Source organism: Chelonia mydas, chromosome 1 (assembly GCF_015237465.2).
Source record: "Chelonia mydas isolate rCheMyd1 chromosome 1, rCheMyd1.pri.v2, whole genome shotgun sequence".
NCBI lineage: Eukaryota > Metazoa > Chordata > Testudines > Cheloniidae > Chelonia > Chelonia mydas.
Genome location: NC_057849.1, coordinates 348,237,738 through 348,263,092, shown reverse-complemented (window position 1 = coordinate 348,263,092; position 25,355 = coordinate 348,237,738). Strand labels below are relative to the sequence as shown.

The following is a 25,355-nucleotide window of genomic DNA, read 5'->3' as shown; positions in this document are numbered from 1 at the left end:
CCATTCAAACACAGCCCTAGATTGGTTTACATTAAAAGTAAAACACGTTTATTTAATCAAAAAGAGATCAGTTTTAAGTGAGTTCAAGTACAAGGGCTAAAGAAAAATGATAACAAGAAAATAAAAGTAAAAAATATGCTTTCTAATGGCTAAGACCTAACTTTAAAAGCTAGAGTCTTTTTTCAAGGTAGATTTCATACCACTCTCTTTCTTCTTTCCAGCCATGGCTGACTTTCTCTTCATAAGCCATTATCTTTCTCTTCATGGCCATTATCTTTGAAAACTCGTGGCGAACGGGGGAAGTCCAAGGACTGGAAAAAGGCTAATGTAGTGCCAATCTTTAAAAAAGGGAAGAAGGAGGATCCTGGGAACTCCAGGCCAGTCAGCCTCACCTCAGTCCATGGAAAAATCATGGAGCAGGTCCTCAAAGAATCAATCCTGAAGCACTTGCATGAGAGGAAAGTGATCAGGAACAGCCAGCATGGATTCACCAAGGGAAGGTCATGCCTGACTAATCTAATCGCCTTTTATGATGAGATTACTGGTTCTGTGGATGAAGGGAAAGCAGTGGATGTATTGTTTCTTGACTTTAGCAAAGCTTTTGACACAGTCTCCCACAGTATTCTTGTCAGCAAGTTAAGGAAGTATGGGCTGGATGAATGCACTATAAGGTGGGTAGAAAGCTGTCTAGATTGTCGGGCTCAACGGGTAGTGATCAATGGCTCCATGTCTAGTTGGCAGCCGGTGTCAAGTGGAGTGTCCCAGGGGTCGGTCCTGGGGCCGGTTTTGTTCAATATCTTCATAAATGATCTGGAGGATGGTGTGGATTGCACTCTCAGCAAATTTGGGGATGATACTAAACTGGGAGGAGTGGTAGATACGCTGGAGGGGAGGGATAGGATACAGAAGGACCTAGACAAATTGGAGGATTGGGCCAAAAGAAATCTGATGAGGTTCAATAAGGATAAGTGCAGGGTCCTGCACTTAGGACGGAAGAATCCAATGCACCGCTACAGACTAGGGACCGAATGGCTAGACAGCAGTTCTGTGGAAAAGGACCTAGGGGTGACAGTGGACGACAAGCTGGATATGAGTCAGCAGTGTGCCCTTGTTGCCAAAAAGGCCAATGGCATTTTGGGATGTATAAGTAGGGGCATTGCCAGCAGATCGAGGGACGTGATCGTTCCCCTCTATTTGACATTGGTGAGGCCTCATCTGGAGTACTGTGTCCAGTTTTGGGCCCCACACTACAAGAAGGATGTGGATAAATTGGAGAGAGTCCAGCGAAGGGCAACAAAAATGATTAGGGGTCTAGAACACATGACTTATGAGGAGAGGCTGAGGGAGCTGGGATTGTTTAGTCTACAGAAGAGAAGAATGAGGGGGGGATTTGATAGCTGCTTTCAACTACCTGAAAGGGGGTTCCAAAGAGGATGGCTCTAGACTGTTCTCAATGGTAACAGATGACAGAACGAGGAGTAATGGTCTCAAGTTTCAGTGGGGGAGGTTTAGATTGGATATTAGGAAAAACTTTTTCACTAAGAGGGTGGTGAAACACTGGAATGCGTTACCTAGGGAGGTGGTAGAATCTCCTTCCTTAGAGGTTTTTAAGGTCAGGCTTGACAAAGCCCTGGCTGGGATGATTTAACTGGGACTTGGTCCTGCTTCGAGCAGGGGGTTGGACTAGATGACCTTCTGAGGTCCCTTCCAACCCTGATATTCTATGATTCTATGATTCTATGATTCTAAGGGCCTTCCTCAGGAACCCTTGTGTTCCTAGGTGAAAAATAACTTTGAGGTTCACTCCCCGTCTCTTTATAGTCAGTAAACCTTTGAAAAGTATATCACTGAAAATTCATTGGTCCTGCTTCAAGAGGGAGGAAGGCTTTCTGGATATGCAGTCTCCAGCCACCCCTTGAGATTGCTAAGTGATCACTTTCCCCCCACTTGCTTTCCTGATGGCTTTTTTACCTTTTATGTAAATGTACCTTCATTGGCTCTATTTGATGATTAGGCTGGTCAGACAAACAAATACACATTCCTTCGTTTAGGGCAGTGGTTCTCAACCAGGGGTATGTGTACCCCATGGCATATGCAGAGGCTTCCAGGGGGTACAGCAACTCATCTAGATCAGTGTTTCTCAAGCTGGGTGTCACAACCTGGTGGGACAAGATTAGTGGAGTCGCAAGTGCAAGGTGGGTGTTAGGGTGTGGCAAGGGGGCTCCGTGAAGCTAATTTACATACTTCAGTCCCAAGAGGCAGGGCTTGGGCTTGGGCTTGAGCCATGGGTGGTGGGGCTCAGGCTTCAGACTCCTGAAAGGGGTACAGTAGTCTGGAAAGGTTGAGAATCACTGGCCTAGGGTAGACTAGACTATGTATTGCTTGCCAAACATTTTAAGACTATAATTCTAGCACATATCCATAACTTGTTGTGCACATCCCATAGATGCACCATGCAACAATATTAATGATCAGGGAAATATTAGTTCTCCAGTGATATATTATACTAATCCTACACTGATCTAAAAAGCACCACCCTGTGCCCCTTGTGCATATCTTAAAATCACTCTCCTCCACCAGGTACTCGCCATAAACTGCTTCGCCCCATGTACACTCACACAAATGCTCTCCCCCATAATCCATGGTGTTTACCATAAACCTCAGGAAAATCATTCTTCCCCATTTGCATTAAATCATTTCACACCCTAAACCACTTCCTCCCCAGTAAACAATTTAAATTTCCATCACCCTCCACTTCTGCCCATACTACACCTTGAATAGGCAGGGTGGTGACCCAGCTGCCCTAAGCTCTTTTCCAACTCTAGCTTCTATGCCTGGCTTCTTTTTCTATACTGGGAGAGCTGAAAGTGGCATCCATGCATCAAGAACAAATATTAAATAACCTCTGATCCATAGAGAAGTGCTTGTTTGTGTAACCTCTCTAACAGCTAATAAGTGAGACTACTATAACTTGTGCTGGGTGCAATCCAGCCCTTGGCAGTCCCAGCACAGGAGATTTGCAAAGGTAGCAGAAAGGCACCTTTTCCTCCCCAGTCCCTTCTAGTCTCTGCAACAAGCCCAGCTTTGATGCAGGGCTAAAACTGACACTAGTTCTCTCAACAATAACCATCTTTGTGACCCAAATATTATAGGTGTCTGGAAAATAAGAAAGAATAAGACGTGAAGGCTCAAATAAAATCTATTTTAAAATCAAGTTTTTGCCCCAAAGTCACCTTTATTCCAGGCAGAGTTTTGGGCTATTAGAGATCGGGGGCGGAAGGGTGCAGGGGTGCTTCATGGAATGCTGAAAATGAACTGCTCTCTATTTACTCTATTTTAGGAGATGAAATACAAACATAGAACTAGATTTATCTTCTAAGTGTGGCGATCACCCCCCCCCCCCAGCACCTGCTCACAATCCTGCTGATAAAAGGCACTGTCATGAGCGAGCTTGGATTTATAGAATTTTTTATTCTTAACTATACAAAGAAAGCCAAATATTTCCAAAAATAACTTCCTATTTACAAATCCTCCCCATCCCTTCAAAACAACAAAACTTCTTAATAAAGGCACATGCCCTGCAGGCTCCATCAGTCACAGGATGGACTGGCCACAGAGACAACAGGCAAACAATAAAATTCTCCAACAAAAAAAAGGAACAGGACTAATGAGTCTAAACACAGCACCAACTTCCTGCACCTCACTAAAGCCATGTTTTGCCCATTGCCTTGTTAGTGCAAAGCATTCATTGACTGTGATGGATGCTGTGAAAAGGGGTGACGTGCAGGGTGTAAGGACATGTCAGCTGACTTAAATAGTGTAAAAATAACTAAATACTTACAGATAGCCAAAATTAATATGGAGACTGCATTATACAGGTGTATTTGTGTTTCAGCACATGCCAAGAATATTATATATGCTCAAAAGTATGTAGAGCTACTCAGCACAAGACACGACAAGCATCTGTAACTATTTAGTCACTTCTCTTGAACATCGGCAGCATATACAGAAAATTCTTTAGTGTCCTATTAAAGCAAAAACTAGATTTTCCCCATGCAGCAGACACTGGTGTGCATCCCTCCCTATGCACAGCATAGCGGCAGGGGTCACAGATCACTTGAGTTTCTCTGGAGCAACGGCTCAGTGTCACTAGAAATACTCTTGACACTGCATTCTACCCAGAGTTCCACTGGCACCTAGCCAGAAGGACAACTGCAGCATCCCTCTCTTCATAGGAGCCACCTCAGCCCCCAAAATGTACATGGAAGCAGTAAATGTCCCTTGCAGAGGAAAACTCATGTACAGCAGAGTTTGACATAGAAATTGTGCTTTGATCTCACTGGATTAGCAAAATCCAACACAGTGAACCACAATCGTCTTCTTAGGAATTTCATGAGGTTGATGAAAGGTGTGTGTCTATAAGTCTCTCTGTCACACTTAGCTGGACTTGAGTTAGGTTGGGGCGGTGGCAGTAATCCCCTTCCACCCTGTTCAGCCAACAAATCCGCAGCTGGGAATATGCACTCTGGTGCAAGTCATAATTTATTTGCTGAGCTTTGCCTCTCCCCACCCCACAGCTTTCTGCCAGCAGTACCAGTACCCCACATGAGCAAAGGTGCAGACCAGTTTACAAACAGTGTTGGTTTGAAGTACAGCATTGGGTTCAGCCAGGCAGCCACAGTATCAGAAACCAGACTATTTGTTAGCTGCATTGAAAAGAAAACAGAGAATATGTGACAAAGGGATGGTTTCATGATTCTACTGGCTGTCCCTATGCAAAACAGAGAGGCAACTGGCTCTGAGATACCAGAGCCATGGCTTCAGGTGCAAAGAGCACAGAGAGGTGCAAAGACCACAGAGAGGGCTTCTCACTGGGATACTGCTTTTGGCTTTCCAAGTTGGGTGGAGATCCTTCCACCATGCAGTGTGACTGCACTTTGCACCTTTAATCAGATGGAAGAATTCCATGTTCTGGCAAAAGCTGCAAACAACACTAATAATGGTGCCCAATGCAGTTCAGTACCTGGGAGTCAGCGGGGAACAGGACCCATCACCACTGGGCAGTGCTCCTCAAATGGTGAGTCCCAACCCACTAGTGGGTCATGGGAAGGTTCTAGATAGGTCATGGGGCCCTAAGCAAACATACATTTGTCCTGGCCTGGTGCAGTCTCTCCTATCCCATGGAGTGGGTCCAGCTCCCATACTGGGCGTTGTGACCTGGTGCATGGGGTCACAATGCCTCTCACTCAAATTTGGCGTAGTCTCTCCTCCTTCATGACAAAGGGGTGGCTGGGCCAAACCTGAGTGGCACTGTGACCCTGTGCACCAGGTAGCAACACCTGGAGCCGGGAAAAAGGCCCAGTTCTGTGAGATGGGAGCTACTCTTGTGGGGCTGAGTACAGAGCAGCTTCTCCCACGACCTCTCCACTATACTAGGCAGGGAGGTATCAGGGAGGAGGGTGTATATATGTAAAGGGGGGGGGTCATAAAAAAGATAAAAATGCAGTTGATGAGTCACCTTAGTAAAAAGTTTGGGGAACCACAGACTTAGTGGTTAATTTGTTTCTTCTAGCTAGTTGGCTTTGTGTGAGCAGGGCCAGTTCAGACAGGCTGCCAAACCTACAGCACACGTGCGCTTCACCCAACCAAGGGAGGATGAAGTGCTATCAGGACCATTAGTGCACTCACACCAATGCCACGTCAAGTGAAGCATGAGTTGCTTTGTGCTGACAGATTTCTATGCTAATAAAAGCTGAATCCCCTGAGGCTTTCCAGCCTCACTTTTCTCCAAGCTTTTGCCACAGACACAAACATATGCCCCACCCCATGGGTTTGACACTCTCCATGTTATTGGGCATGTCAGAGCAATCTGGGGCAGATGGAGGGGAGAAAGGTGTGCACTTGGTCCTTTTGGCCCAGAAGGCCAATCAAATAGCATCATAGGGGTCCAAGTTTGCTGAACCAGTGTTGTGTGTATGTGTCTGAGTTGCAGAATGTGTTCAAGCACACACAGACACGCAAAAGAAAACACACACACACAGAACCACATCTCGCTCAACCCACATACATTATCTGTTTTATTCTCACCCCCAACTTCTTTACCTAGTTGCACACCCATCTGTAGTCTCTCTTTCACACACCGCTCTCTCTCCGAGATGGCTCTAGACACTGTGCCGCCGGTTATTGATCATGGTCACAATGTGTGACAGGTCCAAGCTCTTCATCATCACCTCCATGAACTCCTCATCTTTCCTGGCTCCTTCCACAAACTCATCCAGTGAAAGCTCACCTGTTTCAGACAGAGACAGATCACACCAGGTCACTCTCATTCGTGTCTGGGGCAGAGAAAGGTGGGAATAATTGCCCCCTGCACAATCAGTCAGTGCCCTCCTCCCCAAGTCAGTGTTTGGAAGTACCAAACAGCCTGCCCATTTTGAAGCCACCAGAATTGGCAGTGCTGGTAGGTCTGGAGCCTCCTTTATCTCCATGCAAGTCTGGCCTTGGTGCCTGCCTCCTTCCCAAAAAGGAGTTAACTCATAAGAAACTAGTTCCTCTCCAGAGACAGGTCACTTGGGGCTACATTACAGGGCAGTGGATCATTCAGAAGGGAAGGTCTGTGGGGCCAAGGAGGAAGGGCCATGGGGAAACTGCTCTAAACAGTGAGTTGACATTGGCCTGAGTCTCCCAGGGCTAGCCTGAAGTACTGCTGTGCCCATCTCTGCCACTACTGGCTCCTGCCCTCTCAAGGCTAAGAAGCAACAGAAGCAGGCAGCTTGGAGAGGCTCCATGCAGGCAAGGCAGCCAGCAGATGCATGGAAGCGGCAAAGATAACGTTCAGGGAATGGGCCTCTTTTGGAATTCACAGGGAGGCAACTGAATGGGGCTTATGTTGGGGGAACAGGAGAGAGTAAGAGAGGGAAGGCCAGAGGACAGAAAACCTATTTAAGCTAAAGTGACATACCTCCTGTGGCTCTACTGCCTGCCCTGGCCCAGGTGACTTTTTATTATCCCAAGCTCCAATTCACCCAATCCTCATTTAGCTGGGACCCTGGTTTCCATCCCTAATTCCACTTTCTCTCTTGGAAAATTTCTGGCACCAGTTCTACCTCCTCCATAAACACAGAGAGAAAAAATTGATTGGATTTTTGCCAATATCTCCCTCTCCTGTCTCAAAAGGCTGGATTCTGTGTAATGCTGAGTCCTACAATCCTCACTGGAGACTGAGAGATTGCCAGGAGTTGCTGGCTTCTAGGAACACAGGAACTGCAAGACTGGATCAGACTCATGGTCCATCTAGTCCAGTGTCCTTTCTCCGACAATGGCCAACAGCAGATGCTTAGGGGGAAGAGTCAGAAAGCCTCACATTAGGGACCTAGGATTGGAAGGGACCTCCTGGGTCATCAAATCCGTTCCCTGTAATTACAGGAAACCCTGGCATATAATCTTGTTAATAATGTATTTCAAGATCCACCCTGGAGCTAGTTAGTTTGTTTGTACCCACTACTCCTATTGGATGACTGTTTCAGAACCTCATTCCTCTGATAGAAACCTTCTAATTTCCAGACTAAATTTATTAATAATTTATTATTATTTCCAGACTAAATTTATACCCATTTATTCTTGTACCAACATTGCTTAAACAGTTCTTCTCCCTCTTTGTTGTTTCTCTCCTGATGTATTTATGAAGACATCCTTTTTTATATCCTTTTTCTGCCTTAATTTTGCTAGGGTGCACAAGCCAAGCTCTTTTAGCCTCCTCACATGAGATGGGTCCAAAGAAGAACTAGATAAATTCATGGAGGATAGGTCCATCAATGGCTATTATCCAGGGATGGTGTCCCTAGCGTCTGTTTGCCAGAAGCTAGGAATTGGTGACAAAGAATGGATCACTTGATGATTACCTGTTCTGTTCATTCCCTCTGGGGTACCTGGCATTGGCTAATGTTGGAAGACAGGATACTGGGCTAGATGGACCTTTGGTCTGACCCAGTGTAGCTGTTCTTATGTTCTCTATTCTCCAGTCATCCTGGTAGCCCTTCTCTGAACCTGTTCCAATTTGAATTAATCTTTTTTTGAACATGGTGACCAGAACTGTACCCAATATTCCAGATAAGGTGTTCCCAGTACTTCATAAAATAGCATAAATATTTCCCTCTCTCTACTGGAAAAATATTTCGCCTGATACATGTTAGGATTGCATTTGCTTTTTTATAGCCCCATTACGTTGGAGCCTCATAGGCATGCTGCAGTTGATTAATACACACAAGTTGTTCTCACCCTCTGTCATTTCCAGTGTTGACACACACACCCTGCCCCAGCCTACAGCAGAAATTCTTGTTGTTAGTTTCTAAGTGCATGAACTTGCACTTTAGGAAGCTATAGGATAATCTGTCCACGGGAAAGACTCCTCTTAACCCCCAATAGTCAGAGAGTGGCTGATGCCCTAAAGCAGGAAGTTTATAACTCTTTTATATCTCTTTTGTTAGTCTTCACTGTTGTAATTATGAATATGCTTATTATCCATATAACCATCCAATACCTCTTGAAGTGTCTGTTCGAACCTTGGCTTGAGACAGTTCTGCATTTTGCCAATGAACATCAACACTCTTCAAAATGTGAAAATCTCTACCACAAGCCTGGGAAAAGAACTAGTAGCTGATGCTGCTCTGCTGCCTGTTCAAAAAAATAAAATCTAGTGTGACAGAGTGGGATACGGCTGTATCAAACTGTGAGTGACCTTTTGTTTTGTAAACTCCATTTTTGTACTCTAGCTGCCATTTTGTGTTCTAGGTTAAAAAAACAGCCTGGCCTGGATAAGGTCTGTCTGTTCCCGACACTGCCACACTCAGGAGGCACATGAGACACCTTGTAGAGGACTATTGATGATGGAGCCATCAACTTTGAAAAACTCTCAGTGACTGCCCAGCTCAAGAGACAATGGTTTTCTTCATGTAGGACTCACATAACAGGTTGGCATTTCCCAGCTGGGTACTTGGCAGAACAGGATCAGACTAGATTCAAGGAGCGGGCTTCTCTGACAGAGTGGTCACCACCTGTCAGAAGTTCAGGCTAGAAGAGGGATTCTACCTCCCTGAAATGCTGACCAGACCTCAGAGTGCATCTCAGGACTGTTTGTTATTTTGCACAGACCTGTAACTCTCTAGTGCTTTCCTAAGCATAAATTGATACTGATTAAGAGTCCTTGACTAGGTCTGTGTTCCTTGCTTGCTGGCCACATTGTCCCTGAAAGGGTTAATTGAGAAGCTCAGTGCTCCCACAGCGAGGTGGAACTCTGAGGGAACAGGTCTAAGGCAGCTGGACTGCTGAGCCCCACATCCCAAGGAAGGGTGGAAGATACACGTTGTGCACCTGGGAGTGTACTTTAAAGATCCAGAGCTTGGAACAGCGATTCAGCTTTTCCCCGACATGGTTGATGTAAGTGCATGTGGAATCCAGCAGTTGGCTTTACTCACATCAGACTTGTGTCCTTCCAGAGGGGCAATGGACCATGTACTGACACTTAATAGCTCAAGACACCTGAACTATTTGGAGTAGAGGGGCTGCAGAAAGTGTGGAGCTTACCTACCACAATACTGGGGTATTAGCCTAGACTCCAGCTTCCCAAGACAGATGTCCAAAAGCTGGAACTGGCCCAGACAAGGCAGGGCTGCTGGCAGGTCTGACTTTCACTTCCTGGCTTGATCAGTTCTCTTGCCCTCTTCTCTTCCGATATACAAACCTTTTCTCTACCCTTGATTGTTTTATCATTTTTTGTTGCCCCATATTAGAGCCTGTCATGCTCACAGGCTTCCCATTCATTTGTGTCCAGCTGAAAAAGTTGCCCATGAACTCTCTGCTCCACCCTCTCTGATCCCAAACCCTTCATACCTCATGATGATCTCTCCCACCTTCAGTATCCCCCCAAAACCTCCCCACTCAGGTAATAATAGATCTTTCAGTCTGACAGCGATCCCAGACAAGATAATGGAGCGGCAGATATGGGACTTGATTAATGAAGACTGAAAGGAGGATAATATAATCCATGCCAATCAACAGAGCATTCAGAAAGGGAAGTATAATGCCAACAGACCCCGGTCATTGTCGGGCAGGATCAAACTGGGGACCTCTGGAGCTTCGTGCATTAGCCTCTACTGCATGAGCTAAAAGCCAACTGGCTGTTAGCTCAGGTTGTAGAGCAGAATCATTTTCTCTCTGTAAGTGGTCTCGTTGCCACTAGTTAGGACAGAACACCACACCCAGGAGGTGTGTGGGTTACAGAAGCATTAAATGAGGGGAGCAATGCTTCAGGAAAGGACATAGATGGAGGGGTGTGAGAGATCTTATCAAAGACAAGAGAGCATAAAGTTAGCAAGGAGGCTATTGGAGGAGACTGGGCCCCAGTGGATTGCTGGCAAGATGAAGTGTGAGAGGCCGACGGATGAGCTGAGTAAGAAGGCAGAGACAGGAATCTCACCATCGCCATTGACATCGATCTTATTGAAGACTCGGTTGGTGAACTCCTCCGCACTAGTTTCATGGTCACAGCCATTAATAGCACGAATAGCCTGGAAGAGAAGAGGAGGAACTAAGCAGCTGGCCCAGGATTAATCTGCTGCCATGGGACCATGAGTGGGATTGATCAATAACACACCTCATAGTGCAGGCTCAGAATATAAAACACTCACAAATGGCCTCAATATGAGCAAAGGTGTCTCCCCACTCCCACCCACTGTTTCCCTGGGAAAAGCCTCGAGAAACCACCAAGCCTCACAGCATGCCCTGAAGGGCATGAAATCCAGACTCTGGTGGATGGAATGGGCAACTAATGCTCACTGAGCATGCCCTCCAACAGCCTCCACTCATGCAAGATAGTGGAGTACTAGCCCAAGCAGCTGGTAACAACTGCCCATGAATCAAACAATGACAGAGGCAAGAAGGCAGGACCCAAATTACTTAGGCCTTTAGAGGTTAAAATTCACCCCTTGAACTTTACCTGGAAACCAGTTTGTACCAAGGAAAAGTCATAGAGCACTGGTGGGGTCACATGCTCTCCAGAGGTAACGTTGCTGGATAAACAGACCACCGTATTCAGAACTAGTTGCAGTTATTCATTTAATTTAAGGTGCAGCCTCACAGAGTGCTTTATAGAAATCCAAACACGAGACAACAAAGGTAAACCCAAAGGACATGCATCCAAAAGAAAAAGGTTGCAAACCTTGTGTCAAGTAAAAATAACAAAAAGCACTCCTAGAAACATAGAAACTACCAGGTTGGCTCTGAGCAGGTTCCATACAACTCAAGATGCTATCTCAGATAACGGCCAGCATGCTGATTCTAAGGATTTTAATTTGATCATTTTGAGTTGAGAGACTTTTTAGCAACCTTCTTCAGTCTTTTTAAAATGTCTTTTGCTAAAGTTGAGTGTCACCTTGTTGTGTTTTTGGTACCCTTTCTCCCCCAAGACTGTTGCATTAATTTATGCTGTGGTCACTCTTACTTAGTGGCCTAGCTACAGTTATATTCTTATTATCTTCGCAAGCAGGCTGGCTAACCTAGTGAGGAGGGCTTTAAACTAGGTTCACCGGGGGAAGGAGACCAAAGCCCTGAGGTAAGTGGGGAAGTGGGATACCAGGAGGAAGCAGGAGCGCGCGAGAGGGCAGGGCTCCTGCCTCATACTGAGAAAGAGGGACGATCAGCGAGTTATCTCAAGTGCCTATACACAAATGCAAGAAGCCTGGGAAACAAGCAGGGAGAACTGGAAGTCCTGGCACAGTCAACGAATTATGATGTGATTGGAATAACAGAGACTTGGTGGGATAACTCACATGACTGGAGTTCTGTCATGGATGGATATAAACTGTTCAGGAAGGACAGGTAGGGTAGAAAAGGTGGGGGAGTTGCACTGTATGTAAGGAAGCAGTATGACTGCTCAGAGCTCACGTATGAAACTGCAGAAAAACCTGAGTGTCTCTGGATTAAGTTTAGAAGTGTGAGCAACAAGGGTGATGTCGTGGTGGGAGTCTACTATAGACCACCGGACCAGGGGGATGAAGTGGACGAGGCTTTCTTCCGGCAACTAACGGAAGTTACTAGATCGCAGGCCCTGGTTCTCATGGGGGACTTCCATCACCCCAGTATCTGCTGGGAGAGCAATACAGTGGTGCACAGACAAACTAAGAAGTTTTTGGAAAGTGTAGGGGACAATTTCCTGGTGCAAGTGCTGGAGGAACCAACTAGGGGCAGAGCTCTTCTTGACCTGCTGCTCACAAACCAGGAAGAATTAGTAGGGGAAGCTAAAGTGGATGGGAACCTGGGAGGCAGGGACCATGAGATGGTTGAGTTCAGGATCCTGACACAGGGAAGAAAGGAGAGCAGCAGAATACGGACCCTGGACTTCAGAAAAGCAGACTTTGACTCCCTCAGGGAACTGATGGTCAGGATCCCCTGGGAGAATAACATGAGGGGGAAAGGAATCCAGGAGAGCTGGCTGTATTTTAAAGAATCTTTATTGAGGTTACAGGGACAAACCATCCTGATGTGTAGAAAGAATAGTAAATATGGCAGGCCACCAGCTTGGCTTAACAGTGAAATCCTTGCTGATCTTGAACACAAAAAAGAAGCTTACAAGAAGTGGAAGATTGGACAAATGACCAGGGAAGAGTATAAAAATATTGCTCGGGGATGCAGGAGTGAAATCAGGAAGGCCAAATCACACCTGGAGTTGCAGCTAGCAAGAGATGTTAAGAGTAACAAGAAGGGTTTCTTCAGGTATGTTAGCAACAAGAAGAAAGTCCAGGAAAGTGTGGGCCCCTTACTGAATGATGGAGGCAACCTAGTGACAGAGGATGTGGAAAAAGCTAATGTACTCAATGCTTTTTTTGCCTCTGTCTTCACGAACAAGGTCAGCTCCCAGACTACTGCACTGGGCAGCACAGCGTGGGGAGCAGGTGACCAGCCGTCTGTGGAGAAAGAAGTGGTTAGGGAAGATTTAGAAAAGCTGGACGAGCACAAGTCCATGGGGCCGCATGCGCTGCATCCGAGAGTGCTAAAGGAGTTGGAGGATGTGATTGCAGAGCCATTGGCCGTTATCTTTGAAAACTCATGGCGATCGGGGGAAGTCCGGGATGACTGGAAAAAGGCTAATGTAGTGCCCATCTTTAAAAAAGGGAAGAAGGAAGATCCTGGGAACTCCAGGCCAGTCAGCCTCACCTCAGTCCCTGGAAAAATCATGGAGCAGGTCCTCAAGGAATCAATTCTGAAGCACTTAGAGGAGAGGAAAGTGATCAGGAACAGTCAGCATGGATTCACCAAGGGCAAGTCATGCCTGACTAATTGCCTTCTATGACGAGATAACTGGCTCTGTGGATGAGGGGAAAATGGTGGACGTGTTGTTCCTTGACTTTAGCAAAGCTTTTGACACGGTCTCCCACAGTATTCTTGCCAGCAAGTTAAAGAAGTATGGGCTGGATGAATGGACTATAAGGTGGATAGAAAGTTGGCTAGATTGTCGGGCTCAAAGGGTAGTGATCAATGGCTCCATGTCTAGTTGGCAGCTGGTATCAAGTGGAGTGCCCAAGGGTCGGTCCTCGGGCCAGTTTTGTTCAATATCTTCATAAATGATCTGGAAGATGGTGTGGATTGCACCCTCAGCAAGTTTGCAGATGACACTAAACTGGGAGGAGAGGTAGATACACTGGAGGGTAGGGATAGGATACAGAGGGCCCTAGACAAATTGGAGGATTGGGCCAAAAGAAATCTGATGAGGTTCAACAAGGACAAGTGCAGAGTCCTGCACTTAGGACAGAAGAACTCCATGCACCGCTACAGACTAGGGACCGAATGGCTCGCCAGCAGTTCTGCAGAAAAGGACCTAGGGGTTACAGTGGACGAGAAGCTGGATATGAATCAACAGTGTGCCCTTGTTGCCAAGAAGGCCAATGGCATTGGTGAGGCCTCATCTGGAGTACTGTGTCCAGTTTTGGGCCCCACACTACAAGAAGGATGTGGATAAATTGGAGAGAGTCCAGCAAAGGGCAACAAAAATGATTAGGGGTCTGGAACACATGACTTATGAGGAGAGGCTGAGGGAACTGGGAATGTTTAGTCTGCAGAAGAGAAGAATGAGTAGGGATTTGATAGCTGCTTTCAACTACCTGAGAGGTGGTTCCAAAGAGGATGGTTCTAGACTATTTTCAGTGCTAGAAGATGACAGAACAAGGAGTAATGGTCTCAAGTTGCAGATTGGGGAGGTTTAGGTTGGATATTAGGAAAAACTTTTTCATTAGGAGGGTGGTGAAACACTGGAATGCGTTACCTAGGGAGGTGGTAGAATTTCCTTCCTTAGAAGTTTTTAAGGTCAGGCTTGACAAAGCTCTGGCTGGGATGATTTAATTGGGGATTGGTCCTGCTTTGAGCAGGGGGTTGGACTAGATGACCTCCTGAGGTCCCTTCCAACCCTGATATTCTATGATTCTATGATTTTGGGATGTATACATAGGGGCATTGCCAGCAGATCGAGGGACGTGATCGTTCCCCTCTATTCCACATTGGTGAGGCCTCATCTGGAGTACTGTGTCCAGTTTGGGGCCCCACACTACAAAAAGGATGTGGAAAAATTGGAAAACGTCCAGCGGAGGGCAACAAAAATGATTAGGGGACTGGAACACAGGACTTATGAGAAGAGGCTGAGGGAACTGGGGTTGTTTAGTCTGCGGAAGAGAAGAATGAGGGGGGATTTGATAGCTGCTTTCAACTACCTGAAAGGGGGTTCCAAAGAGGATGGATCTAGACTGTTCTCAGTGGTAGCTGATAACAGAACAAGGAGTAATGGTCTCAAGTTGCAGTGGGGGAGGTTTAGGTTGGATATTAGAAAAAACTTTTTCACTAGGAGGGTGGTGAAACACTGGAATGCGTTACCTAGGGAGGTGGTGGAATCTCCTTCCTTAGGTATTTTTAAGGTCAGGCTTGACAAAGCCGTGGCTGGGATGATTTAGTTGGTGATTGGTCCTGCTTTGAGCAGGGGGTTGGACTAGATGACCTCCTGAGGTCCCTTCCAACCCTGATATTCTATGATTCAATGATATTTTAAACCTGCTACTTAGAACTAAGTCAATAGTTAGCCAACTGACTTCCTAGCTGAACTCAGATGTCCCCCAAGAACTCCCAAAGGGGAGGGTGAGCTAGAGTGGGGGCAGTGCATTCAGGATGTTTGTTGTTTTCTATGGTCCTGTACTTCCTGTGTATTTCTCATGCTATTAAAGACAGAGAATGGTGTTTTGGAAACCTGTGCAAAGAAAGTCTGCATGTGATATGTGCTATGCCTACCATATGCCCCTTGAAGAGGTAAAATAAACCAGGGTCCCAGAATACCTACAACATCTGGAGTTCAGGGAGAGAGTGAATTTGAACTAAGAGGAAGTCTGGAGGCATCAGCCTTGGTAAGAGAGGCTAGGCAGTTGGGCCACAAGGTCTCTATCCTCAGTAGGGGGTGCTTGATAGAGCAGCTGCATCCTGAAAGTGTGTCTAGAATCCTAAGGCTGGAGCAGTGCCTAGACTCAGTTCAGACTTTGGCGGCTTAAACACGAGATCCAGTAGCTGGATCACCTCACAGGAGTCTGGTGCGTGCCAAAAAGAGTGGCTCTACTGGATCTGTGACAGGGAAAGCGGCCAGAATTGAGAGCTGCGCACAGCAGGAATCTCTCTGGACTCTCCGCTGGTCCACCAGTGCTGGTGAGATTCAGAGTGGGCATCCCACTGATTACAGAGTAATGAGGGCCAAAGTGTACACAACCCCCAGTGTTATCACCTTAATGATGTTGAGCAGTTCATGTCGGTCAATGCAGCCATTACCATCCACATCATAGAGCTTGAAGTACCAACGTAATTTCTGTTCCATCTTTCCCCGGAGAACGAGGCTGAGTGCAGCCACATACTCCATGAAATCGATATACCCATCCTGTGGGAAAAAGAAAGGGAACATGAGAGTTACGGTTCACAGACATAGGTGCTGAGAGAATGCTGCCTCTATAGCTAATATCTCTGCAAGGTCAAGTCTGGGAAAGGTGTAGCTAAGTGCCTGGGCACCAGAAGCCTGGCCTTAGCAGAAAATGGCTGGCTTTAGTCCAAGTTGGGAAGAGGAAACAGGCAGCAGCCTGGCTCTGCTCAGGATGCATGCGATAGTTATGGGTCAACTTCAGATTTTTCTACAAAATGGTTCTGGGACACTTGAGAAAATAGGCTCCATGTAATTATTATCTCTTACATTTTTTTAATAGCCCCCTGTGCTCAGTGCTTTCCAGATATGAAGCCCTCACTCCACATGTACATGATCATGTCCTTCTACCCACAAGCCATGACTGATTAGGGGGCAGGAGAGCCAGCCCCAGAACACTGGTTGGCTAGAGGACTGAAATGACAGCTCACCCCTGACTTCCTGCTGTCAGCCCATCTCTCATTGTAGGAGAGGAATGCCAGTTCAGAGCAGGAGCTCAGCCATTCCCAAGTGGTTGTGTCCATGCCAATCAGCTGGCACAGAGGCTGAAAAGCAGACAGGAGCCACAGGGCTTAGGCAAGAGCACACATTACTATTGCTGGGAGGAGGAAGAGACCCAAATGTATCTTGAACTTGGGGTTAGGTTATCAGCCTAAGGAGCAGGCTGGGGCATATTTACAGGAAAGATGGGAGGATGGTCCATATGCAGCAGAGGAGACTTGACCATCATGGCATCCATGAATATGGACACCAGACAATGCATCAGAGATGAACTCACCACTCCAAGCTCGCACTGACAGTGGCAGAAGTAACCCTATTTTCGGATTAAGAAACTTTGGCCAGGGGCTGATAGGACTCCTAATCTGATTAGAGAGCATTCCTCTGTATATTTAGGCACAGGGGACTTGGTCCATTGTACTGTTGCTGAGGTGTGGGGAGGCATGTGTGACTTTCCCCTCCTAGGGGCCCCTGAATGGTCCTTTGTACTAACTGAGGTCTGGCTCTACCCAGCTAAAAGTGTTAGTTTATAGCTGAGTGCAGCAGTTATTTCTGGGGTTAATTTCTGCCTCAGAGAGGACAGAGACAGAGGTCAGGGGAACAAATAGGGATTCACCTGTGCTGAGATCAGAGCATGGATCTGGATGCCATGCATTCTAATGTACTAAGGGACTTCACAGATTTTAAGGCCAGAAGGGACCACTATGATCAAGTCTGACCTCCTACATAATGCAGGCCTTAGTGTTACCAACTGATTCTTGCATCAAGTCCATAACATCTGGTTGCAATGCAGCAGTGGTTCTCAACCAGGGGTATGTGTACCCCTGGGGGTACTTAGAGATCTTCCAGGGGGTACATCAACTCATCTAGATATTTGCCTAGTTTTACAATTGGATACATAAAAAGCACTAGCAAACTCAGTACAAACTAAAATTTCATACAGATCATGACTTGTTTATACTGCTCTATATACTATATAATGAAATGTAAGTACAATATTTATATTCCAATTGATTAATTTTATTATATGGTAAAAATGAGAAAATAATCAATTTTTCAGTAACAGCATGCTGTGACACTTTCGTATTTTTATGCCTAATTTTGTAAGCAAGTAGTTTTTAAGTGAAGTGAAACTTGGGGATAATTGGGACAAATCAGACTCCTGAAAGGGGTACAGTAGTCTGGAAAGGTTGAGGACCACTGCAATAGAGCATAACTTTTAGAAATATATCTAATCTGGTTATAGTGATAGAGAATCCAGCACATCCCTATATAAATTGTTCAGCAAGTTAATTAACCCCATCACAGATATTATTGGCCTGCCCCTGCTGGCCACCCATGATACTGCTGTGTGGGAACCCAAGCCACTAGGTCCCTAGGGTGTTTTAAGCATCTGGAGTCTAAACAGAGTCCAGCCATTGCCCCTCCACCTTGGGGTCCTTAGGTACAGTCTCAGAGTGCAGACCCTCTGTTTTGCACTCCCTCCTGAGAGCTGGAAACTATGATGATTTTGGTGATCTGTCTCTACAGCTTATGAAGTCTGGTTAATATTATGGAATTGCTCTTATGAAAACTACTGTATGACGAATGCCTCTCTGTATGTGTATTCATTATTCCATTCTATTCAGAGTCTTATATGGCATTCCTCACCATAGTATCTGTGCACATTCCAGCCGCACATTAAGCAATGTGACCACACATATGTTGTATGTTTATTCTCTCATCCTCTTCCCACAGGAAGCAGCACGTGCAGTGGAAAGTCTTGTTTTGGTGGTGTATGGATTATTTTTTTAATGTAAATATACCTGCTGCTATGTGTTTATGTTAGAGAAGGCACGGTCAAAAAAGTGCCTGGTATTAAATGAGAATATTGATATAATATAATAGACATCACAGAAACTTGGTGGAATAATGATAATCAATGGGACATGGTAATACCAGGGTACATAATACTGTATATAGGAATGACAGACTAGGGTGCACTGGGGGAGTGGCACTATATGGGGGAGTGGCACTAAAGCTCAATTTGTTTAGTTTAACAAAACGAAAGTTGAGAGGTGACTTGATTACTGTGTATAAGTACCCTCACCGAGAGAAAATACCAAGTACTATAGGGATCATTAATGTAATGGAGAAAGTCATAACAAGACCAATGCCTGGAAGCTGAAGACAGATAAATTCAAATTAGAAATAAGGCACACATTTTTAACAGTGAGGGTGAGTAAACACTAGAATAAACTACCAAGGGAAGTGGTGAGTTCTCAGTCTCTTGATGTTTTAAAATCAAGACTGGATGCCTTTCTGGATGATCCCATGATTTAATCCAGAGTAGATTGATCACTTTGATTTGAAAAATCAAGCAAGAAACCTTGATTTCAATAATCAATTATAACCTTGTTTGCATTTGTACCATCAGTTATTTATCTAAAGAAAGGTTCGTTCTCATTGGTTGGTAAGTATTAAAATATGTGGATTTGTAACTGACTATAGCATTTACTCTAAATTTGGCACTTTTTGCTCACCAGGCTGACACACACACCACACACATATATATAGAGAGAGAGACTTTTACTTAAGCAATTATATAGCTTAATATTTATTCAGATTCTTTATTTTTACTTTTTAATGTTAGAAAAAGGTAAATAAAATCTTTTATTTAATTAGATTAATAATTTTTTTACTGATTGTTTGTGCCAAGTTGCATTTGGATGGAAATCGGAATTCAATTAAAAATGCACAAAAGCAGCATTTTAAAATTACGTTTATTAGTTAAATAAAACTACCTTAAATGGCTGTTTTCAGAGTAGCAGCCGTGTTAGTCTGTATCCGCAAAAAGAAAAGGAGTACTTGTGGCACCTTAGAGACTAACAAATTTATTTGAGCATAAGCTTTCGTGAGCTACAGCTCACTTCATCGGATGCATGCAGTGGAAAATACAGTGGGGAGATTTATATACACAGAGAACATGAAACAATGGGTGTTACCATACACACTGTAACAAGAGTGATCAGGTAAGGTGAGCTATTACCAGCAGGAGAGCTGAGAGGGCAGGGGGGATGGCGGGGAACCTTACATTGGCCAAACTGGACAGTCTCTACGTAAAAGAATAAATGGACACAAATCAGATGTCAAGAATTAACACATTCAAAAACCAGTCGGAGAACACTTCAATCTCTTTGGTCACTCGATTACAGACCTAAAAGTGGCAATTCTTCAACAAAAAAAACTTCAAAAACAGACTCCAATGAGAGACTGCTGAATAGGAATTAATTTGCAAACTGGATACAATTAGGCTTGAATAAAGACTGGGAGTGGATGTGTCATTACACAAAGTAAAACTATTTCCCCATGTTTATTCCCCCATCCCCCCCACACTGTCCCTCACACATTCTTGTGAACTGCTGGAAATGGCCCACCTTGATTAACACTATAAAAGGTTTCCTCCCCACCCCCGGCTCTCCTGCTGGTAATAGCTCACCTTAACTGATCACTCTTATTACAGTGTATATGGTAACACCCATTGTTTCATGTTCTCTGTGTATATAAATCTCCCCACTGTATTCTCCACTGCATGCATCCGATGAAGTGAGCTGTAGTTCACGAAAGCTTATGCTCAAATAAATTTGTTAGTCTCTAAGGTGCCACAAGTACTCCTTTTCTTTTTAAATGGTTGTATAAATGTTTTGCATTTAAATCAAATTAACTTATTAAACAAAGGAAGTATTATCTATAGCTAATGAAATGAACAGATTGTTTCTGGTCACAATGTCCTTCAAGATTTTAGAACTATTAGATCTCATCCTCTCACACCTCATTTTTATTCATGGATTGAAAGAAGCTTTCCTGCTTTTTCAATTCCCCATCAGTTTCTCAACTTTCAGTTGAATGACTATTTTCTTCAACTTGTTGAATAAACTGATATGAACAAAATATTCTCTCTGCACCTGCAGAAAAGGTTATTGTTGTCAAAAGCTGGTTTAGCAGTCAAACAACTCTGGTTCCAGGCGCTTAGCCAGTGACTTCCTTAAGTTTAGTAGTCTGAATTTCTTTAAAGCTTCAGCAGCTAATGTACTGCTTGACATTTTTTAAATTTAATTTAAATTAGTTTATTATATTAAGGCCTAAAGTTACTACAGATTGTCATAATTTCAAATAGGTTTGTTTTTAAAAATGAAAATTTAATTTAAATTAAAAAATCTGATTTAAATAAAAAAACCTTTAATTTTTTTTTAAAATGGACTTTTATCCACCCTGCTTTGACTAAACACAAGTTATGCTTTAGTCATACCCAAGTTATTGGTCTCAATACAGGGGTAAGTGGGTGAAATCAAATGGCCAGTGATATACAAGAAGTCAATCTAAATGATCTAATTGTCCCTTTTGGCTTTAAACTCTTTGAATCTTTGAGTCTCTCAAGAAGAGTTTGCCCACAGGTGATGTGAGAAAGGGGATTTCTGCCTCAGGTTGGGCCAGGTGGGATCTCCACCAACAGCCTGCAGAGTGACCCATTGCCTCTCTGCTCTAGACAGACAGCCCTCTATTGAAGCATTAAATAGACTGTGCCAAATATGAGACAAAATGCAAGACACCTAGAGCTAATCTGAGGAGCAATGCATTATTCTGTCCTGGTCCCAGAAAGGGCATCCAAGCACAAAGGGGACTCATACCCCTTTAAATGAGCATGTCATACTGCTAAATACATCACCGCTATTTTACTCCACCGCCCCCAGGTTACTGGCTCCTGTTACCAGCAGATGGATAATACTCAGAAATATTACACTAAGTTCCGGTGGCCACTTTTTTGTGCTATTAAAGAAATGCCATATTTGAATCTCTCATCCCTAAAGACATAGGGATAATAGGATGTAAAAGGCAGTTGTAGCTTGAATAGCAGGAAAGAACTATTGAACAGCATCTACTGGGTTTTGGAATGGTCTCTCAAGGGAAGAGGTAGAAGCTCCATCACTTGGGATATTTACAATTAGGCTGGGGAAAGCAACAGAGAACAGAGTGTAGGGAACAATCCTGAAGTAGCCCGAGCTATGGGCATAGGAGGAATGGACTAGATGGGACCTAACAGAGAAGTCCTAGACATGGAAAGAGCTAAACAATGAGGTATAGAAATTAATTAGCTTTTCCTGGCCTGTTTGCTCTCAGGAGAGTTCTCAGAGTCTTAAGCTGTTCAGGAAAATTGGCTCTTAGGTCCCCCAGGATAATTTTGGTATTAGGTGAGACATTTATGTAATTCAGCTCCTCACACTAGGGATTTGTTTCCACTATTAATCCTTCTGCTTTTTTCTCTCTCATGTCTATAATACTAGTCAAATATTCCTGCACCCACAGCAAGCACCGCCTGCACACAGCACTTGGCCTTGCACAGTCTGCAATGCCCAAGACCAATGCATGGATGCATTAGAAAGCTTGGATGACCTAGGCTCAGGTTCAAAGATGTTTGCAAGAGGGACCTGAAAACGTTCAACACTGACACTACAAGCTGAGAAGTTGCAGCTAGCAACAGGCTACATTGGAGGGCTGTGCTTCATCAGGGAGTCAAAGAAACTAAAGAGAGGTGGTTGCAAGAGGAAAGCAAAGAAAGCAAAGAGGCATGCATAACTGGCCTCAAGCATGAGGCTTCATCATAGGCTCTGTGCTTTATGCCTGCATTATCTGTGGCAAGACTGTCACTCAAGAATTTGCCTTTTTAGCCACTCGCAATGTTGCAGAACAACAAATGGTAACTCAACAGCTTTGGTGCTTACACCATCATCTTTCGAGACAGATGGTTGCCATTCACTACAAAGCTACACGTAGTCTTAGTCCTATGCTCTGTAATAACCCTAAACAAGAGCTCAACACATTAGGCTTCCTTCATACTTATTAAGGGAGATGTGTTATACATTCCGTGTGAGATGGGAGGTCACCTATACTGACCTGCCAAACCTCAGCTTCACACCCATTGCTCTTGGGTTGTTATGGCTTTATTTAACTACTCCAACTTCAAATCTAGTCATTTTATAAAAAACAGGTGCCCTTTTAAATAATTAATATTTACTGCACAACCTGCTGCCTAAACACTATAGTGCCAGGCACTGGAAATATATATAATATTATTTTATCATTAATAATAACCTACTGAACATCCCCATTCTTCACTACTTCTCACAGTCCCAAAATACCTCAAGAAAGTGACTTTGGAAAGCAAAGGGCTTTGTCTGAGCTGTCTTAACATTTTTGGGTGGGCCTTCAAAACAATTTCCAGTTTACCATGGTCACCACTCTAGATACAGAACTGACCTGTGGATTTTAGGAAGGGACAGTGATTCTTTGGGATATGAGATATTTATGTAGAACCCTCAGCCCTGTACTACTGTACAGGAGTGCAGCTGCTCATCTCTCTCAGCCTTAGAGCTTGATTTACATCCATTTACGTTTTCAAGGCTGTTGTCACAAGGAAGGGAGCTAGAAACATACTGTTTTCCTAAATGAAAGCAGACAGCTACCTTTACGTCTCCAGACTCACTGAATCAATGGTTCATGACTTGGATGTACTGGGCCCCAAGGCAGCTCTGGTGCTTTTTAGTTTTTAAGTACTCCACTGTAAACTGATTGTACTTCCCAAAAATGCTGTAAAAGCAAAAGGACAGAGGATGCCTCAGCATCTCTATAAAGAGATGACAACTAGGGAAGCACTTGGACCTGGTAACTCCTGCAAGACCTTCTGATTCCCCTTCCCCCAGTGCTTTTCTTTCCCTCTACCAACCTGACTATAGTCATCTATCCACTTCACATCTGCCAATGATTAGTTCCCTCCTTGACCCACAGATACATGCTCCTCTCTAGCTTGCCACCTCAGTAAGATAGTCAGGAGCTTGCAGGAGGGAGGTAGCTACATGGGATGCATCAGCCTTGGAATCAGGGGTTTCAGGCAGCAGGGAGGAGTCCTACCCTGCCTCATAGGTGCTCCAGACCCCATTTCTCTATCCTCTGTTGAAAGCTCTAAGCTGGACCCCCTACACATCCATAAGACAGTCATTTCAATTGCAAACAGTCTGGAAACTGCCCCATTGTGTAAATTTTACAAATAAATCTATTTTAGTGTTCCATATTCTCAAGTGATATCTGATACTGGGCAAACTACAGGATGTAATAAAAGGGCTGAAAAGAGCCTGGTTAAACCTGCATCCACTTCCTACAATGCTCTATTAGCGAAACAAGAGAGATACGCTGCAGCTTATGGCAAGCACCTGAGAAGAGGGCTCATTATGCCGGTGACCAAACTCAGGAAAGACAGACAATGAAGTGCCATAGCAGAAGATACAGGTACCTCTCTTACCTGAGAATCATCCAAGAATACAAAAAAAGGAATGTAAAATGCATAATTTTGCACTCCTACATACTACAAATACACAGGATCCTGGAAATATACTAACCCTGCCAGAGCAATGAACAATAATGTGACAGTCAGGCTCCCCTCTCTTTTTCAATATTCTAAACTCCATCTCTCTCCCTAAGGTACATTTCTTACATTCAGATGTTTAAGTTTGGTGCCCTTGCTAAAAAGCATTTTGCTGACCAAGATTTGGAAGTAAAACTGGAGATGCAATCATGACTGCACTAACTGTGATACTTTGGTTTCTTTGTGAGCTGTACAAGGCTGTCTAAGTTTCCCATTGGGTAAGAACGTACCTTGTTCATATCAAAAGTGCGGAACATCTGTTCGATGTACTCATTGGCCTCTGGATCCAGCCCCCGAAGCCCAAAGAACTGTTTAAATTCATGCTCAGTCAGCTGTCCTGATGGACACTCGGTCATAAACTTTTTGTACCAATGGTGGATCTCAACAGCTTGCAGATCATCTACTGTGGAACTACCACTGTTCCCCATTTGTGTGGTGGGATGCTAAGAGCCCTCTGGAATCACCTCTTCCTCTTACAGTTCTCAAAGCAATCTCTGCCTGCTGCCTTCCACCTTCACTCTCAACATCAGCTCATTTAAGTGAGGGATATACCCTCCCAGAAGCCAATTACAGTTGTTAATCTGCTCTTATGCTGACTTAGAAACCTTAAAGCCTCAATGATATAAAGTCTCCTGGAAATGGAAAGAAGTTGAAGGATAATCTAGCAAAGCACTGCTATTTCAGGAAGTAAATCAGACGGGGTGAGAGATAATCAGATACTGGCAGGAGGAACTGCCTTGGTATTGCCCTTGTTTTCCATGCATTGGTCTAATTTTACATGAAGATGTTATTCCACCTTTCTGGCCAAAAAAGGTGGAAGGTTGGTGTTTGCAGTAAAAAAAAAAATTAGAATTAGAACTGTGATCTGCTCCTCTCTGTGCCTTCACAGTGATCTGCTCCTCTCTGTGCCTTCACAGTGACTGAGTCAAAGTCTTTGATAACTTTGTATAAAACACATATGGGGAGATTTTGATATCACAGAAACTGTCCTATACATGGCAGAGAAGACTCATAGGCACAAAGGGCAATAATCTTCTCTACCCTAGAGATTCCATTACAGTCTGTCTTCTCTCATCCAGTTTCCCTTCCGCACAAACAGGTCTCTCTTTAGAGTCCCCATTCACACATTACATTATTTCTACAGTGTCCCTCACAAAAGACCAGAACACTTTTTAATTAAACTAAGAACCATCTCTTCAATTTTGACATGAAATATGGAACAGTGGCCACCAGTTCTGCGAGCAAAGAGCCAATACTAAATGTACAAGGCTACCTAAATATTCACTGTACATGGCTCTCATCATACTAACAAAGCAAGGGGAGGGTGCTAAAGAGGCAAATGTGGTACAAACTAACTCACTGTGTCATGAACAAATTGAACCAATGTGATAAAGAATACGAAGAGAAGTT

At 44.3% G+C, this 25,355-nt stretch overlaps 1 protein-coding gene across 1 annotated transcript; it reads right to left on the bottom strand.

Annotated features, from left to right (window-relative positions):
• Nucleotides 1-3,451: 3,451 nt before the first annotated feature.
• On the bottom strand, nt 3,452-24,444 carry LOC102936745 (guanylyl cyclase-activating protein 1). The gene is made up of 4 exons (XM_007066728.3): nt 24,176-24,444; nt 15,806-15,955; nt 10,475-10,565; nt 3,452-6,289 (listed from the first exon to the last, which is right to left on the bottom strand). Exons 1-4 carry the CDS (start codon nt 24,371-24,373, stop codon nt 6,162-6,164), a joined length of 567 nt encoding a protein of 188 aa, XP_007066790.1. The 5' UTR covers nt 24,374-24,444; the 3' UTR covers nt 3,452-6,161.
• Nucleotides 24,445-25,355: the final 911 nt, after the last annotated feature.

Bases quoted from the DNA above. Each gene is read 5' to 3' on its own strand.
- LOC102936745 (XM_007066728.3), bottom strand. From the start codon at position 24,373: ATGGGGAACAGTGGTAGTTCCACAGTAGATGATCTGCAAGCTGTTGAG. The intron at 10,566-15,805 runs GTGATAACACTG...CTTCTCTTCCAG, and splicing joins AACTGCTCAACATCATTAAG to GCTATTCGTGCTATTAATGG. The intron at 6,290-10,474 runs GTGAGATTCCTG...TGTCTGAAACAG, and splicing joins GATCGATGTCAATGGCGATG to GTGAGCTTTCACTGGATGAG.